We start from the raw sequence: 20,168 nt of genomic DNA, 5'->3' as shown, positions 1-20,168 counted from the left end.
CTATGAGAGGACAAAAGACTCCATTCAGAAACAGTCATGAATCAAATAAATATAAATAAAAAAACATCTGAGTTGCTACAGGTCATAATTTATTTGTACAAGTTTATCAATGAATTCGGCTATGAAAAAAGGATTTGATATGCTGTATGGTTATGGACCTTCTTTTATCAAAACAAATTATATAGTATTGATATGATTATAATATAATATAAACATTTGATATAGTTATTATATATACAATCTGTTTTTACAATGAATTACAGCATCATGTGATATGAGAAGAACAGAGACGTAAATATAAAATAAAACAACCACGTGAAAAACTCGTTAGTTTGTATATAAATGTAATAATATATGGTTCTTATACAATTTTTTTTTTTTAAAGGGTTTTACGGCGCTTGCAACACATTTAGGTTATATCAGCGCCAGTAAAAAGGAAGAAAATGGGATAGTAAAAAGTTCTAGAATTACGATTAAAGCACCCCAGAAAAAGTAAGACAAAGGGGAACTGAGAACAAATAGGGATCAGATGTAGATTCCAAGAGCATACCACCAATGTACTTGGTTTGAAATCACCTACAAGTCTCATCCAGACACAAGCACAAAATCCAACAAAGAGGAACACACTCAAATGCTTACATTATACATTCAAAATAAAAATAATAATACATAACAGAGAGATGATTTACAAGAAAAAAAAAAAATCATCTCCCAAAACAATAACTATGCATTTGACTGTTTCCCTCCCAGCCAGGACTCCGACCAGGGCCAGGAAAAAACCAAGTAATCTCATTCCAAGACAAAGGCAGAAAGCATGTTGGAAAACAGATATAAGGGTATAGAAGACACAGTATGTACCCCCCTGCCCGCTATGGGAGGTCAGGATCCCCACCCAGTTATACAACTTATTTAATGGCTTTTATTTCCAAATCTTAACCGTGCTAATGCTATGGTATTTTAATTCTTTACAACTGATGCTCATATCCACTCCCAACCAAAATGAACCCCTTATTAAATAAAGCGATTCATTCTTTTCTTGAATTTTTTTACTATGAAAATTCTAAGGGCTTTGAAACATTTATTTCTTTTTTTGAATGGTATGAAAGTTTGTATTTAAGCTTGAATTATTTTGGATGTTGTGTACATATGATATGAGCTGTGTGGTTTTCTTCATATGCGTAGTTACTGCTGCAATAAAAAAAAACCATTTTGGGTTTGTTCCTTGCTTTATTTTATCCGAGATAGTCATGTAATAATGATTAAACATAAAAATACTCTGCCTGTTTTATTCATTCTACCAAAATATATTGTTATAGCCTCTAAGACATATATTTTCTTATGAGCATAAATACGATAACCATTTCGTCTATTATTTATTTACCCATCAAATAAACTATTTATTCAGGGAAGATGCTGGGTTAAAAATAAAAATGAAATACAATCACAGTCTAATAAAGCTGCCAATCACAAATATTGAAATAGTTTATGTTATGCATTTATTTAAACATCTCAAATGCTTTGAGATGAAAATCAAATTCTTTCCAAAAAAAATACAGTGCAGAGCGAATATATCGACATGACATCAAAGTCGTTTTTTTCACTTCGCTATATAACATTAGTTAATAAAGATCGCATATATCTATATACATTTTACCACAAGACGGTTATATTGACATTATAAGCCTTGATACCAGCAATAATGTCTTTTAAAAAAAGAAAAAAGAATGCAATTTATGAATTTATCCTGCAGTGAAGTAAAACACAACAGCCAATGAAAATACAAGAGAGATCCCGCTGTGATGTAAAATAATTACCAAAGAAAATGCGAGATTATTGTCTAATGACATCCCGTGAATCGTCATTGATCAGAGCCGTGATGTCAGGGGTCAAGTTTAGTCCCAGGCTGTGCCAGCATGTTCTTGTACTGATACCGGTAATGGGAATTCCCAATATCAAATTATTTGGCTTTCAACAAATAGGCTAATGAGAAACGGTCATGTCACTATAGTAGCTATCAAGACCCTCCACTCTTTTGCACAGCAACTTCATGAGGGGACTTCCTTATTTGACCTCCTTGCCAGTGATAAAGAAAGGGTCTATAAAATTATTTTTGACCTTCAGAGACACACCACAATAACAGACTTTTTAAAGTCAAATATCAATATCTCGAATTTTCTCATTTGTTTCACTTTCAATTTTTGGAATGACTGATATATCAACGTCACGCTATCATCATTTTACTGTGAGCCCGACGACGTCGATATATCGTCCTCAACTGTAATTATTTCAGCTTTATAACTCAATGTCAAACGTTAACTACTGCTCAATATAAATTTATCTGACGTCTTCCTTTGCACTCAAAAACTTAACGTTTGCCATGAATATGAAAGCAATTCAGTTTTTCTATTACTAGGCACCAATATTTTGGAAGTCTCAATCTTGAATATGGTCTTTCAGTGGCTACATGCTAATCTGGTCAGTTTCAAACTCAATCTTCATCCCCCCCCCCCCAATGAAAAGAGAAAAAAAAAGAAAAAAAGATACATCATTAATTCTAAAATCGTTATGTCACCATAGTAATCTTGCATATCTCTTACCAATGGTTATGATTTCAATTACATAAATTGGAAGACTTGGGTTGGGTGTAAGCGAGGCTTATGCCCTCTATTCAATGAAATGCAAATCTTATTTTGAAAAAACAAATTCAACGATACCACAATGATACATTAATAAACAATGAAACAGAAATGAAAAAATAATGGAGAAAAATTATTGCTTGTGAACTTTCACTTCCTATTACATGACATAAAGATGTGCTTAGAGCTTGTCTTATTTCAGGACATCATTTGGTAACAGATGATGACTGCGTGAACGATTACTATGCAAAAAGAGCCATATCTCTTTTGAAATATGCCATCTTATTTCAATATTCTTTCATGAACGTATACATGAAAAGAAAGGATTCTCAAAGCAATGGCAGGGGCATTCAAATACCAAACTAATCTTAAACTTAAAGGGTTAGATGGCAGCTAATAGAAAATGACTACCCCATCACGATGGCAGTTTTCGGAGGATTAAGTCTGTCGGTTCATTCTAAGCTTTATCGAGGTAACAGCTATTTTTATTCTACATCAAACAGATGGTAAAGTACATTTATCCACATGGCCTCTTTCAAAAGACATCACATGTATGATGTTAAATGGTTATAGCTTAAATACCGAAGAAGGACTATATGAAAAGAAATTACTTTCTCAGATTTCCTAATAACTACTCCGTTTAAGTATGTATTAAGATATGTAAAATAGAAAAGGAAAATTACATTGTGGTATACTCATTTGGTGTCACGTGATTAAACTTTTGTTGGGGTAAATAAGTAGATAAACCAGTTTATTAAGTTGTTCTTTTTAAACATATTAAATATACATATATAAATAAGGTTTTAAAATATTTATAATTTTATAATAGAATGAAATTATCCTTTTATATTACTTTTTCAAGATAAACAAAACCAAGAATACGAGTGAAGGATAAATTCAAATTTGTATATTATAAGGTGGCCTGCACCCATGTTTTTGTTTTTTTTCTATTTAAGGTCACAATGACCTTAATTAACAATTTGTTTGTTTTAAGGGTTTTGCAGCGCTTGCACCAATATTGGGTGAAAAGATGATAAAGGAAAAGTTGTAGTTGTAGATCTGAATAACGTACCAAAGAGAAAGCAAGACAAAGGGAACTGGTTCAAAAAGGGAACAGATGAGTCCACAAGCAATCCACCGATATGCCTGTTTTGACATTACCTAAAATTCCAATCCAGCTATAACTATAAGCAAAGGTTCTTGTTGGAGGGATACACTCAAATGGTTTACAAAGTACAACATATTAAAAACATAATTATCATAGTTCAAACAGAGAGGTAATTTACAAGGGAAAAAATATCTCTCAAAAAAGGTACTATACATTTAACTGTCTCCTTCCCAACTTAGGAAAAAAAATCAATTGATTTCAATCCAAAACAAAAACAGAGAGCAACATGTAAAGGGAAAACAGATATGGAGGATAGAAGACAAATCAAGTGACCACTCTGCCCACCATGGGAAGTCAGAAAACCCCACCCATAATTGTTGTTTGTTTTAAAGGGTTTTACGGCGCTTGCAACACATTTAGGTCGTTTCAGCGCCAGTAAAAAGGAAAAAAATGGGGTAGTAAAAAAAGTTAGAGATTTATAAATGAAAGTGCATGAGAAAAATTGACAAAGGGGAAGGGCTAGAACAGATGTAGATTCCAAGAGCATACTATCAGTGTTCTCAGTTTGAGATCACATGAAAGTCTCATCAAGACACAGGCACAGGTCCCAACTAAGAGGAATACACCCAAATTTTACGAATCATTATATATGTAAAAGAAAAGATAAAAAACACACTACATTACAGAGACATGATTTACAAAGAAAAAAATATTATCTCCCAAAACTAACTATACATTTGACTGTTTCCATTCTGGGCCAGGACAAAACTAAGTAATCTCATACCAAGGCAAGGACAGAAAGCAAGTTGGAAAACATATATAGGGGGATAGGAGACACAGTTCAGTAAGTAACTCCCTATCCAATATGGGAGGTCAGGAATCCCACCCAGCACCCAGAATGAACAATTTTACTTCCCTAATGTAGCTATATCATGATAAATTATATACTGGATATGTTCTCTAAATTTTCTCTTTTAAATACGGGAAACTAAATAAAGTTTAGGATATGATACATATATATATATATAATATATTATATATATATATATATATATATATATATATATATAATATATATATATATATATATATGTCCAAAAAGGGTGTGTATTCCAGGATAAACAAAAAACAGACAAACAAAAACTACCAATAAAATACAAAAGATGTTTTTGGAATGTATATTAACAAAAAACAAAGGTGATAATTTCAACATTTTATAAGTTATCAAAGAATGTGGGAAAACTAACATCTGTTAAATATCGGTCACAGAACTATTAAAGAAATTGATTAAATATACCAACATAATCTAAAGAACCATTAATTGCTAAAGAGTTACAAAAAATCAAACTTCCAATGTATGGTCACTGTTAAGGGAACGTGGGCTTTCTTACATTATGAAAAGGTCTTTTTTCTTTCTTTAAAGAGTATTACACAATTTTTATTTATCTAACCATAATTCATTCTTAATACTAAAAAAAGGTTAACATGAAACTCTTGACAATGTATGATGGAAAATACTTGGCCTGAACATTTTTTTAAAATGAGAGAGGAGAGTAAATAAGTTTTTAAAAATAATGGGATAGCTTAATTGTCTTTAAAAGCGCCCATATATGGACTAAAATTATTTCCTTTTTTTTCCCTTTCGCCTTAAACAATCTGCATGTGTATGATTCTTAAGACCATCATTTTTATAGATAATATAATAAAAACATTTGAAGTATACATTTTGGCAATAATTATCAGTGGTATAACATATGTTGTCAAACAGAAAATGGAGGAAGACGCCGTTCTTACACCAGAAAAAGGAAGATGTTGAGATAGTTTTTCTTTTCAAATCCTCAAATCCTAAGTATTCTCAAATGCACAAATCGACAAAAGGTTCAGTGAAAATGGAGTGCAGAAGTATATTCAAGAGCAATTTATACGTCTTGTCTGAAACCATTTAATTCAGACACAGACACAGTACCTTGCCAAAATTAATAAACTCAATTGCTTCCAAATACCTATCATTGCTTGATAATGAGGATAGAGACCTGATTGCATTTGAAAAATATATATCTCTATATATCTCAGATTTATTTGACAGTTCCACCCCAACAAAGCAATAAAGTCACGACCTAAGCAAAAACAAATATCAAACTACCTATTAACAATGACATTGAATCAAATGACCCCTAACAATTTGCTCATTTACATTTCTCTTTTACTTGTCCTAAAATGAGGAATGAATGTCCGGGACAGGAGAAAAAAAATGGAAAAATACAATCTTGGACATTAAAATCACATCAGTTTTGTGAGGAATGTAATAACAAGTATGATACAGGATAGGAAGATGTTGGCAAACAGTTGCACAAGAAATTATAAGTCAGTAAAGCTACTGCAACAGTATTCACCTTGCAAAGGCCATTGACAACACACAGTAATGTATGTGTAGCCATAACACATCCTTACAAGTTTCAGAGCTGATGTTACCATTTGACCATCCTGCTGGCAACTTGAAACATAAACGTACTGCAAAGCACAATTCCAGTTGAAAGGATAATTCCTGATTGTACTAAAGGGAAAGAAAGTTACGAGGAATGACTGAAAGATAAGGGAAAAGAAGGGTAAGCAAGAGTTGCCATTCATGGCCCACAAGGCAAAATAGAGACTGTGTGATGTTAAATGTCCATTTTATGCTTGCTTGTTTTTGTCTTTTCAAAACTACTGAACTAAGCGCACTGGGTAAAGCAAGACAAAATGAAACTAGTTCAAAGGGGGAACAGAAGACAGTTCCAAGAGTAATTTATCCCTGCATCTGGTTTGAGACTATCACAAGTCTTATCAAGACATTAGCATTGAATCTCGCCGAAAGGGATACACTCAGATGATTACTGAACACATAATAACAAAAGAAAGAAGATTTTTGAAAAAGCGATTTACTCATCTGACTGTTTCTCTTCCAGTAAAAGATTCAAGTAAGGTAGGGTCATGTACAAAATCAAATAGTCTCAAAATATGGAAATGAAGTCTGAACGAAGGGGCTACAGATTGAAGACACAAGAAACTTCCTCAGTTCACAAGGGCAGTCAAGAACCTCCATCTACATTACCATTATTTATTATAATGAAAATTTATTTTAAAAAACATTGTGTAACTGGTAAAGTATAATACGAAACAATGTGTTGTAAATGTGTTTACTGAAGTTTTTGTAAAACGTCCATTTTTTTCTTTCTGTGACCAATTTAAATTTGAAAATATTCAGTGTATAAAACATATAATTTTTTAAAAATATCACTATATTGCTATTGGGTTGTCATCAACACATATTTTGACATTATTATCAAAGAGAGAGTACGAAACAATTTTTTAATATGATACATATTTTTGAAAAAACAAACAAAACTAACCCCAAAAGCAAATGATAATAAAAACTTGCTGAAATTTTGCACTTGCCACAACTCAATTCTATCCTGAGTAAATGTATTTTCAAAAAATGAGAATTCCAATGTTGAAATAAAAACAACCAATTCTTGCTCACAGTAAAGGATATTTTTTAATCTGTCTACATCACAACCGATGACAATGTTTGATTCACAACCTGATTGTTTCCAACGAAAAGTTTCCACACTATTATCATCATCATCATTATCAATATCAACATCGTGCTATTTTACAATCACAAATATCGTAATCAGTGAAAAACATTTCCATCCATCAGCCTATTAAAATGTTATATCAGCACAACCAAATCAAGAGAATTCACTGGTTATCAATCCTGTTCTTATTGTGCACCTCATCCAATGATCGTCATCCAGTAGATGAATAGCACAATGAATTCCATGATGATTTACTCCTTGCTCAGATGTCTATCTTTCACAAAAACAGGGATAGATGATACGTCTTCTTATTCCATTTACATTTGAAATTTTAACGGCAAAAATGAAAAAATTTTCCAATTTGCCTTCTCAACCAACAGTTAATTCAACACTGTAAAATTCAATTAAGTCCATGTATCTCCTTCTCTTCCTGTCTGATATCACATTATTGTACCAGGACCATTCACTTCTTGACATGGAAGAAGAAATGTATTATCATAATATGTCAGCTGTCTTCATCCCATTTCTCTCACAAACTATCAACCCAGGCTGCTGGCACCCACTGGGGTTCTATCTCTATTCGATTGATCTCCTCCAGTAGCTCCACATACGCTCTGTCAAAGTCATTATTAACCAAGACGTAATCGAATAAGTGACCATACAAGTCTTCCATTTCCCTTGCACAGTCAATAATCTCTTTCATCTGGTCATTCTAGATGGAGGGTAAAATAGAACATATGCAATTATGAACATTTTAGGACAAATTCCTTTTTTTTAAAATACAAAACAATCTATAAGGAAGTTAAAACTTCTTTATTAGATGGTTATGCTTTTAATGAAATACCATGAGGGCCTTTGAACCAAATGTAAAACTCAATGATTGTGTAAACATCTAAAATGACTTTCAAATATTTTTGACTCTTTCCTCAAATGGAATGACTTATTTTTTAATCAATGGGCTGATCTTGTGTGTAGTAATAGTAATGGACTTGCACACAACATAATTAAGTACGTTATGAATGCATTACAAGGAACTAGACATGAGGTATAACACATTTCTGGTGTATTTCCTATAAGATTCAGCTATCCGAGATACACTATCCCTTGCTAGTTTGAGATACCTCAAGATGGATGCTAGTTTATTCATGCATCATTTACAGTGCATTTGAAACTCATTTACACCTCTATAGAGTGCAACAATAAAAAATAATCATTAATTATAAAAGAAAATATCTAGCTGTGTTAAAATAGAGTATTTTAACGTAGAGTATTTTAACGTTGGGCATAAGGGATAATTAGTGGAGAAATTAAACAAGCTGACCAAAAATCTACTGAGGTGTCCATGCCTTAATTTTTAATTGGTGGCTTTAAACATAAACCTGTAATACTTACTGATAAGATAGTTCTACCACTTTCTTGTTCAGACTGTAAGAGAATAAAAAATACAAAAAATATCACATGAATGAACAATTTTGTTATTTGCATTAGCTATTTGTGATACCAAATATCTTTCTGAGAATCTTTAAAAATTCACTTTTACCTTACACTTCTAAAAATAAAGACGAAATAAGTAATCAAAGTTCAATTATTTCCAAATAATAAACAATCATAGCCCACAATTTCAAATTAACAGAACATAATTTGAAATGATCATATATTATTTTATGCTAATTTGGTTGTCTAAAATTGTCTTGGCAAAACAAAAAGGAAAACACTGTTAAACAGATCATATTTATTCCTCATCTCCTATTGTCTGCCTTCCACTTTTAAATAACTAAGTCTGGACAACTTATACCACAGGTATTCTTGTTATTTAAGAACAAATACGTCTGCAAGTATCAATTAACGCTCAGTAATTCAAATTCTGAATTTCTGCTTGGCTTGACCAAAATGTTTTGTGCGTGTTTGAGGAAGGAGTCACATGTTTGTTAACTGATTGCAACATTGTCGTCATATTAAAAGCTTTCAGTGTGGTCATTTCGTGGAAAGATGATACATCCAGATGGTCCAAATAGAGAGTCTACTCCCTCCCCCCTTCCTATACTACTACACTTCCATTCAAGACAACATCACTATTTCTTCTTGGGAACCTCTTCAGGTTTTTAAAAACATGAAATTTCCCTTTAATACAGTTAATATAATTTCCTTCAACATTTTTTTTTTGGAACAAATTTATCCATCAACATACCTGTCGGTTAGCTTTATCAAGCTGCTCTTGCAATAGCCTCAACTTCTCTAGGTTGGGTGGACACACAAACACAACATACGGTTTCAGATCTGAAGCCCGGATCACCTTCAGAGACTGAGAAAAGATATGGAAATGTAACACCTACTAATAATACAAAATGATAACAACAACAACAAAAAAACCCATCTATTTTCTTTTATTATTTTTTTTTTTTTTAATTTCGACAGATTAAAAAAAAAATGGCCTAGAAAAAAAAAGTTATTTCATTAATTTATCTTCCCTTAAAATATCAACAATATATTGCTCTATTAACAATTAAATAGTATGGTGTTAAACCACTGCGTAGATGGTAATGAGTGAATCAATGCATGATAAAGCCATAATTGTCAATATTACGATAATAAAGAAAATCATTATTAGACCTGATTGATGAATAAAGCAGAAATTGAAATTTATTTTTTTTTTGTTTGTTTGTTGCTTTAGGTCTCTTCCAACACAATTGAGGTTATATGAGAGACCGCTGAAACAAAAAAACAAGCAATCTAACAAAAATAGTACAAATGTAAATCAAAATCATAACCTAAAGATATCATAAGCTAAATTATAAATAACCAAGAACAAACAGGCAGAAGATTTACAGAAAAAAAAATATCCCCTGTCAAAAATACAATCACAAACCAAAGAAGCAGGATAGGCTAGTAAAGAGAAGAAGAAACGACATCACTATCGGATCGTAAACCCATGCGAACATCTTAGGTATATGATTCAAGGGTGATGCTCCCATCCAAACACCCGCAAATTGAAATTCGTCTAAAAACAGAATACTAGAAACCATGTATCATGGTTTTAGAGTTTTAAGACCATCTGTAAATGATTCACCAACAAAGCAGGAATTGCTGTATTCTTTAAAGCTTGTACTGTTGAGCACCAATGAGCTTATGAAATTATAATTTTGCTTTCAATGTCAAGAGCAACACTAAGAATGACAGCGCCTCAATAACGTTATCATAATAAAATACAGTCATTGAGTCCTCCTTACCTGAGGTTGCAGTTTCAAGAGGCAAACTTTTCCCTGTGCCACTACTGCTCTCACAGATTCTACTGAGGTTCCATATAATTTGTTTTGAAGTTCGCCATACTCCAAGAATCGTGTTTGTGCTATCATCACCTGAAATTCCTCTCTTGATATGAAATGGTAGTTACTGCCATCCACTTCATTGGGCTTCATGGAACGGGTAGTGTCTAAAAAAATAAGCAAATTTTTACAATAATAGATTATTGGGGTTTTTATCATAGTACAATGAAAATAAATTGCATTGAAATAAAACTGTTATAACTGTGATTTATATATAACAAATGTAATTGAAACTGTTTTATGGAATTAAACAGCAATATGATAATTATTAGGCAATATCAACACCCTTGATAAGGGAAGATGATATCTTAGTAAAAAATTTCAAGTGCCTAAGCCTCTATCAAAAGAAGCTAGTTCAAAGACAGAAAATATCCCTGTGTCTACCACTACTCAAGCTTCGTAGAAATGTGTAATAATAATCCTATCTAAGAAAAAAAAAATAAAAAAAAAAAAAAATAAAAAAAAAAAAAGAAAGAAAAGAAAAAAAGAAAATTTTATACCTATTTGTAAAGGTAAATAAAGAATCATCTCAAAATAACTTACGAGGTATGGGTACACCAAATCTATCGGGATCTGAATCCAATAAACGCTGCTGTAACTCCTGTCGACCAACATTTGATGGGCCAATGAGTACAATGGGTCTCTTTCTGTTGGGTTGTGGGTAGTATTTTCGAATTTCCTCATAAGTTGATATATCATCATCAGCATCTAGAGCAAACAAAACAAGAGAGGTTATCTGCTTGTTCCTTTTTAAAAAACGTTTATCAGACTTTAAAGAAAAGGAAAAAAAAGACAGAAATTGAAGATAGAGCCATCAGATACATTTTCTATTTGGAGCCAAAGCTAAAGGAATCTCAAAATCAACCAACCTCGTTCAGTTTTTTTTCTTTTAGACAATAAAATTTAAAGAAATTTATAAATTATAATAAAGCTACAAAGCGTAATATAATCACATAATAATTTAAGACGCCTAAAAATATATACAGTTCCCAGTAATACAGTTATCTAAAAATCCATTTTTTTAAAAATACAAAAAACAAAACAAAAAAAAAAACCTCTTACCTTCCGTTTGTCCATTGTACAACGACTTCTTCTTTCTCCTTTTCTTCTTTTCCTTCTTCCCACATGCACAAGCCTTGCCTTTTCTTTTGTTTTCTTTGTTCTCCATTTCGATTTTCATCCTCTCACGTCTATTACAAAAATAATAATAAGTGAAATAGAATTGATAGCAATGGCCATGACCGTGTGATCAAAAACTCCCCCTCTTCCCCCTCCTGTCCTGAGCCAAAATCTACTATTATGTCATTACAGCAACCACAGAAAACAAAATTCCGTAAATCAAACAGAGAATCTCAACAAGAAGAACATAAAGAGGACAAAATAAAAGATGAAACCAAGTGAAATTTGGTTTGCATTTAAGAAAAATAGTAAACAAATTGGAAATCATCATCACTGAATTCTGGACAATTTTTTTAATATGTCAATAATGATAAGCTGACAAAACTAAACACAAAATATCCATTTATAAGTCTAGATATTACTGTTTAAATTACTAACTAAAAGTGAATTATGGATATTTTGATACAGAAAAAAAAAATTAAAATGTGACTATAATTATAAGGATCTGTGATAACATTTCATGCAACAAGCTGAGAAGAAATGAAGATGTAAAGAAAATATAAGTCGGACTACAGCAGAAAAAGAAAATAACATTTCATTATTTACTATAAAACATTATAATTCACACTCACTGTTCTGTGAACGCTTTGCTAGGAATGAGGCCTGCAAGAGTTTCTTCATCTTCCCCTTCTCTGAAGGCCTGCCACCAGTTGGGGTCATCAAGTGCTATGGCATGAAGGATATCACCTCGCAGGAAGCTGATGCCTAGCTCCTTGCATGGGATGTATTGATCATCCTCTGGGTCATAGGAAAACATGGCGCGCAAATCCATCTGAGAAATAAGACATTTAATTATAGCTTTTTAAAAATTTAAATCGTTACACAAGTTTTCATTGACACAATGAAAATCTGAGGAGATAGTTATCACAAAGAAATGAACCTGAATAAATTTCTCAGTAAAGTTGCAGATTTAAGTTATCAAAAATCAGTAACAAATCCAAAAGTTTCTTTGCTATCAATCCATACTAACTGTTAATGTGCACACAAATTTTAACTCATTGCCAAACAGATGACTGAGAACTTAAGGCTGAGATGGTAATTGTAACACACCCTTTGAAGTATAAAAGATTTTGTGACTTTTTAATCTCTTTTGTTTCAGTTTTCATAGACATAAGACAATGCGAAATTGCTGTATCAGTCGGCTCTAATACTTTTGTTTAAAACAAGCGACAAAGAGCTATATAAAATTGATCCATCTTTCCTTTTTTAACCACCCAAATAATAAAAGGCAGTGTATGCAAACATTCTGAACTAATATACCACATTTTCATTAATTTTTTTTGTTAACTTAATGTAAAAACTGCAAAAATGATTGTGATCTCATTCAAATTGTTCAACATGTCGAGAGATCACATCATTATAAAGAAATTCATACTCAGAAAATTTTGTAATCATTCAAAGAACACTGAAAACACATTTTTGATGCAGAGACTGACTATAAAAAAATTGTGAACCATCACTGAAAATCTAGAAGATATGCTCAACCAATGATTAAAAAATAAGGAGCTCCATGATGCAAAAGGTATTGATGTATTAAATAAATATCATTAACGATAAACTTACTACATTGGTGGAATTGGGCATGTTGCCTGGTGACGTCATGTGACTAGGAATGATCATGAATGTGATGGTGCCACTCATGTTGGCCTAGGAAAAGACAGTAGAAGAAATATTACAGAAAATGCAACTGATATAGAAAAGCATGTGAAGGTTTAACAGTCGATTTTTCAATATTTCTATGATTTATAGATATAAACAGGACATTCATACAAATAAAAATGAGACAACTTCAATAAAAAAAAATAAAAAACTTACCAACATTTCTGATACCTCATTGATATTTCTACCACGCATATCAATACCATTTACTTCCAAAATTTCATCTCCTTCACGTATCTGACCTGAAAGGATAAATATGGGTAAAGTACCTTTAAAGTAGCGGATAAGCAATGGTTATATAAATACCAATGATATGAAAAGTGAAGAAAACAGCCCACCCAAAATTAAAGCACCCAAGAAAAAGAGAGATAAAGGGAAAATGGTTCAAATAGGGAACAGATGTAGATTCCAATAGCACACTATCAGTGTACTTAGTTTGAGCACAAGCACATGTCCCCACTAAGAGGAACAAATTCAAAAACAAAAATAATACAGTGCATAACAGAAAAATGATTTACAAGACAAAAAATATAATCTCCCAAAACTCTTAACTATACATAGGATATCCGGCAGGGCCAGGATAAAACCAAGTAATCCCATTCCAAGACAAAGACAGAAAGCATGTTGGAAACCAGATAGAGGGGGATAGAAGATACATTAAGTTCCTCCCTGCCCACTATGGGCAGTTCAGTCTGTTATAAACTGAAAATAGAACCAGCACTGACTGTTATCATTATTTCATTTTAATGTCAAAAAACTTCATAAGTACTAGGAATTATTTTTGACATTCTCCTCTAATTCAGGATATTTCATTGACAAAATAAAATACAGAACAGACTCGAATATCAAGGCAGGGAAAGAGAGAGAGAAAGAGAGAGAGAAATAGTCGAATAGGGAAAATGGGAATAATTTGATTCTGCAGTAGTATTCAAAACAAAGTAATTTGGGCAAACCTTAAACTCTCCATGAATTAATATGTTTGATATCTAATCCTTTCATCACATAAGAACAAATTGTTTCATTCTAAATTGAATAGCGTTAAATTTCAACCTTTAAAGGAATACATTTTAGAAGACCAAAACAAAAATAATATAATAATTTATATGACAATTTTAAAACTAATCACCATTACTCACCACTCTTTTCAGCAACACCTCCTTTCACAATTCTTGCCACAATAACAGAATCACCTTCGTTTTTGACAGTTGCTCCCTGAAGATGGAAAATGGCAATGTGGTTTTAAATATTCCAGAAGAGCAAAATGGAAAAAAATGAGGTTCACATTTCAAATAACAAAGCAAAACCATAAAAACCATGATAACAAGTGTGCCATGCTCGTACCATTGCTTGTTAACTGAGAAAAATCCCAACTGCATCCAGGATCGATCTCGATCCCTTTGCTTGTGAAGCGAGTGCTCTACCAACTCAGCTATCGGAACCCCATTTTTTAATGAGTCCTTTATTAAAACTTTTACTTTCGTTATAAACTTAATATAATTTACACGATAAGCAAGACTATATTTTGAATTTATAGACAATAAAAAAAAGGGTGACAAAGGATAAAAAAAAAGTGATATGATAATGAAAACAGCTTACCAGATGCTCATTGGTCTTCTCTAGGTGAATAATTTTAACACTGTCCTCCCCATACTGCATCAGAGGGAAGTCCAAGGGGTCAGGAGGTATGTCGTTGTCAGAGGGTTGTAATGTCTGTTGTGCCACTGCATCATGGGCATCCATAAGGTTCTAGATGAAAGCAGAATGGAATATTATACTACACTAAAAAAAAATAGAAGTACTCTGTAATCAAACTACTAACACAAGTGAGAAACAAAAACTAAAAGAGGGACAGAGGAGGAGATAAATAAGGAAACCCATCAAATAATTCGATGATTAATTGAAAATGCTTTACTCTTAATCTCTTACATACAAACGCAGTGAAACATATAAAAATGGCCTGTGTGGCCTTGAGCAAGCCACCTCGCCCAAGCTCAACTTGCGGCGCTGCACTGTGGCTGACGCCTGGGTTATTCCAGTCTTCCCTTGGAATAGACCCGAGAGAAAAAATACCTCTATGGGATTAATAAAATGGATTTTATTTTTTTTTTTTTAATCCCATGATTCCAGTAAAGTATCTGCTTCCTTCAGTATAAGAGAACTTCAAAGTTAGGTAGCATTGATTTTCAGAGGCAAATTGAAAAAACACTGCATTATCTAGAGAAAATTTGTTTAAAAAAAAGAAAGTAATTAATGAGTCCATACACATCTTTTACCTTCATCTTTGGATCTGTTAGCAACGCAAGTAGTTCCTGTGCTGGTCTGTTGTGGCGTACTTGTGCTGCCTGATAACATATTTCTGATGTCAATTCTCCTGCATATTCACAGTCAGGACGCTTAGGAGGGGAACTGGAAGAAATTTCCACCACCTGGGAGATAAATAGAGCAAGATTTTATCACTTTTTTATAAATATAAATGAAACAGCTGGCTAGACCATAACTAACAACACTTATTATGTCTTCTTCTCTCTCCAACGCCCAGTCTCCTTCTTTTTCCACTTTTAGTTTTCCTGGATCTTTAATTATTATTTTTTTCTTTGATACAAGTAGTTTTTTTAACCGCCCCCACCAATTACTGAGAGTAATATTATATAATTTCCATGCAATAAAAACAATAGCGGATGATTTCATATATCATAATACCTTATTATGCTGCCGAACAGCACTTTGAAATTGCTCATTGGTGAACATCTGTTGCAAAAATGAAAGATATTTTTGGTCTTCAGGGCTTGTTAATTTTGATCTCATATGTTGTAAGCTGCCAAAGACATCGTCAATCACTGTGCAAAGATAAAAGAAAATCACTCATTACAAAATTTGATCGCCAGAGCTTTCAGCAATGGTGGTTTGTGAAGATCAACATTTCTTCAACAGACACATACACCCATCCACACGCCCACACACACACACACACACACATATATATATAAAAAAAGCATACATAAACACACATATAACATACACACAAATATATCAATTAGTAGCCCTGTTCCTGTGTGAAAGGAAAAGAAACATTTATCTTTCAATTCAAATGACTGGAGAATTGAATAATTCAGACAATTAGATGGGAACAGAGGTTTTCAGATAACAGAGACATTAACTATTTTATATTCAAAACTTATTTATGACTGGCTTATTTAAGACATGAATAAATTAAAGGAAAACTAGGATTACCAATGTTCTTTTTCAAATATCTTTCTTCATCTCCCAAGTCTGTGCGATGCTTTCTGCTTCTGCGTTTTTGTGGAGAGCCATCAACATCGTCTTCCTCGGCATCATCCAGATCAACCTCATCATCAAAAGCTGTATTTACAAACCCAGAAGGATGAGCTTGTTTTCTGTTCTTCTCTAAAGCATGAAGTTTCTTAGATCCCCGTAATGATTCTCTGAGAAAATTCTCCTCTGCCTGTAGTCTACTCTCTTCTTCTCTTCTTTTCTATAGGGAAAGAAAAAAATCAAAGTCAACTTCAACAATCAATTGGCTGTGTAACTATGCTCAAGATGGTTTTTATGATGATGATGATGATGAAGATGATGATGATGATGATGAGTGATAATACTTATGGTAGTGACTACAGTGTTTGAAATGAAACAGAACCCAGTTACAACCTTGGGCAATAACACCAATGGAGGAAATATATACAAGGAGTTATCATGCTGAATATTTTTAATAGTTTTTCTTAGATAACAATTCTAAAAATTATGATATCTGCTGTTTTTTTCTTAAGTTGAAAAAAAAAAATATTTTAAAATTATATTTTAAGACGATTCCACTAAAAATGTTTTTTATCAAATATGGTACACCCTCAAGGCCTTTTCCCATATTACTTTATAATTTTGATCTAAAACTTACTTTGAGTTCTTCTTGGTGATACTGCAGTCTCTGTAACTCTTCTTGAGTCGGTTGGAAGTGTTTGTTGTTGGTGCCACTGCTGGTTGAATTGAGTGACGACTGGGACCGTGATGTGTCTCCTTTGCTGGAGTCTTTGTGATGGTGATGGTGATGAAATTGATGATGTGATGATTTGGAAGGGGAATGTGCATTGTTATTATTGTGGCTGCCACTTTGGCGTTTGCCGGCAAGATGGGGTGGGAAGCGAGGTGGGGACTTGACACTGGCTACAAAGTTATCTGGCACATCAATGGCCATTTCACGATGGGGCCCTGAATCGTCGAGATCAAGGTCATGTGAGTTTTCATAACTATAATTGCTGAGTTGCCCATTGCTGTAGACGCTGTAGCGATTGTTGTCACTTGCTGACCCATTTGAAAGGTAGTCTTGAATCACCGGGGTATTGTTGTAATTACCATTGTTCTTTATTTTCCACTTTCCTATAATTGTCAGAAGGGGGAGAAAAAAGAAAACAATAAAATATAAGTAATTCGTAACATTAAGGAAATTAATTCTTCTACACATTCTACTGTTGTCACCATTCATTTTTCATGTATAACTTATTGGGAGGAAAGCAGGTGGGAAGGGATGGATTTAAGAAAGATCTTTCTAAACATAGCTGAAAAGTTGATTTCAACTACAACTAAGAGTAATCTTCTCTTGAATGCTCAGAGCTGGATCATGCTCTTTAACAATTTTTACACTATAATGTATTTTCATCATGATGACTGTGTTGATTGTTTTGTTATGGGAAATACTATTATTGACAAGACAGACCTGACTGTTCAACTGATCTTAGAGACTACTCCATGCAAAGGACCAAAATCATACCCATTGAAAAAAAGTCCTCTTAATGGACCATACTCTTCGAGAGATATATATTTGTATAGAGAAAAAAATGTTTCTGGTCAATACCATGTTCTTACTTGAAGACAGTTTTATACAAACACACATTACAAACTACACTGACCTTTAGATCTTTCTCCGTTGTGGTCAAGTCCATCCATCTCATTCCATTCCTCACCATCTCTTGAAAGATCCTCCTTCGAGGAATTACTCTTTTTCTTCTTCTCCCCAGGCATTGCGTTAGATTCTATAAATCAATGAAAGACAGTAACATAAGACTTTATTAAGAAGAAACAAAACAACTTTCCGTCTTAACATGTAGTGGATATAGTCTAACTTTAGTCTAAAAAAAAATAAGAGCAGGGAGGAAATGAAGAGCAAGACTGTTTGTGTGTGTGTGCGCGTGTGTGTGTGTGTGAGAGAGAGAGAGAAAGAGAGAGAGAGAGAGAGAGAGATGCGTGTGTGTGTGTGAGAGAGAGAGAGAGAGAGAGAAAGAGAGAGAGAGAGAGAGAGAGAGCGAGAGAGAGAGAGAGAGAGAGAGAGAGAGAGAGAGAGAGAGAGAGAGAGAGAGAGAGAGAGAGAGAGAGGGAGAGGGAAAGTTATTAAAACTAATACCAGGCAAAATCCAGACAATCCCTACCTGTCTGATTAGTCAAAATAGCCACGGAATTGTAAATAGGATTTTGATGCGTAATCAACTCTTCCTCCTCGTCTTCCACTGATCCTACTTTTCCTTTCTTGCTCTTTCTATTATAGCCTGGGTAGTTGGTGGTGGCGGTGTTGGAATTTGTGTTGTCGCCGTTGCCACTGATGACACTGCTGCTGCTACCGCCAAGGCTTTTGTTGAAGACTCTGGTCATGTCCACTGACTCCAACGAGTTAGTCTGGCCAACAACACTGCAAGTAGTTGTGGTGGTAAACTGGACAAGCCTCTGCTTGGCCTCATCTCCTACTGCTATTACAAAGGCATCATGGACTTTCTCTATGTCATGAGCTGGAAAAAGAAAGAAAAGAAAGAGAAAAGAGATGATATTTCTTGAAATTTGTATAAAAATTTGACTAACTTTGAGTGGTGATAAAGCATTGCATTAACCATTCCCATCCCTTGAGGACCCACATTACCCCTGTTTCAGTCCAATTTCTAGCATCACAATGCCTCATTTTGTAAAACATTTAAACTATATTGCTAACTGTGTTCATAAACCTATTGTTGCTCACTATTTTGTGCTGTGCTATGTCTAATGATTGAGCTATTCTATGAAATAAACCTTCCGGTACCTTGCCATGAAATGAATAAAGAGAATCGTACTATTTCATTTGAAGCAGCAAATGTACGATGTATGATGCCAGTAATGCAACACTGTAAAAAGTCAAATTCACTGCTTGTTAAAAAAAAATCCTAAGAATCCGATTAAAACAAAAAAATAAAAAAACAATTGAAAAACAATATGAGATAACACCCTTCCAAATTAAATGAGAAAATATGATGCAAAGTAATCCAACTGAACTCTCTCAGACTAAGAATAAGAGTATCTATATTAACATTCTAACCAGATGACCAAATTTCAATATATAAAAAGAATATGTTTCTGATCCAGTTTAGCATAACAGTAAGGATACAAAATAGGATTTCAAAGCATGGGAAGAAATTCCATCACCAGTATTTTGTTGTTTTGTATTTTTTGAATTTTTTTGGGGTGTGATTTTGTTTTGTGTTTTTTTGTGTTTTTTTGTTTGTTTGTTTGTTTGTTTTGTTTTCCTGTTGTTTCCTTTTAATATTTTGAGAAGTAATTAATTAAAGTATATTAATAATCATAGCATGGAATTTGTAGACAAATGAATTGAATACATCTTATTCCGACTGACTTGCTCTACAAATCCGTCCTGAAT

At 33.2% G+C, this 20,168-nt stretch overlaps 1 protein-coding gene across 4 annotated transcripts in view; it reads right to left on the bottom strand.

Annotated features, from left to right (window-relative positions):
* Nucleotides 1-4,832: 4,832 nt before the first annotated feature.
* LOC144962728 (protein PALS1-like) overlaps nt 4,833-20,168 on the bottom strand; it is a 45,128-nt gene continuing 29,792 nt past the window's right edge. For all 4 annotated transcript variants that reach the window (XM_078895924.1, XM_078895926.1, XM_078895925.1 and 1 more), the window contains 17 exons: nt 18,919-19,272; nt 18,403-18,525; nt 17,394-17,872; nt 16,715-16,976; nt 16,184-16,320; nt 15,757-15,909; nt 15,080-15,229; nt 14,620-14,695; nt 13,640-13,725; nt 13,388-13,471; nt 12,397-12,596; nt 11,708-11,835; nt 11,189-11,353; nt 10,550-10,752; nt 9,511-9,624; nt 8,715-8,747; nt 4,833-8,034 (listed from right to left, as the gene is read on the bottom strand). In XM_078895924.1, the coding sequence (XP_078752050.1) occupies nt 7,852-8,034; nt 8,715-8,747; nt 9,511-9,624; nt 10,550-10,752; nt 11,189-11,353; nt 11,708-11,835; nt 12,397-12,596; nt 13,388-13,471; nt 13,640-13,725; nt 14,620-14,695; nt 15,080-15,229; nt 15,757-15,909; nt 16,184-16,320; nt 16,715-16,976; nt 17,394-17,872; nt 18,403-18,525; nt 18,919-19,272 (2,930 nt within the window). In that variant the 3' untranslated portion in view covers nt 4,833-7,851. The remainder of the gene's footprint in view (nt 8,035-8,714; nt 8,748-9,510; nt 9,625-10,549; nt 10,753-11,188; nt 11,354-11,707; nt 11,836-12,396; nt 12,597-13,387; nt 13,472-13,639; nt 13,726-14,619; nt 14,696-15,079; nt 15,230-15,756; nt 15,910-16,183; nt 16,321-16,714; nt 16,977-17,393; nt 17,873-18,402; nt 18,526-18,918; nt 19,273-20,168) is intronic.

This window comes from Berghia stephanieae, chromosome 1 (assembly GCF_034508935.2).
Source record: "Berghia stephanieae isolate SIO BIC M18660-M18661 chromosome 1, UCSD_Bste_1.3, whole genome shotgun sequence".
NCBI classification, from domain to species: Eukaryota; Metazoa; Mollusca; class Gastropoda; order Nudibranchia; family Aeolidiidae; genus Berghia; species Berghia stephanieae.
The sequence above is the reverse complement of the archived record's forward strand: the minus strand, read 5'-3'. Positions and strand labels throughout refer to the sequence as shown.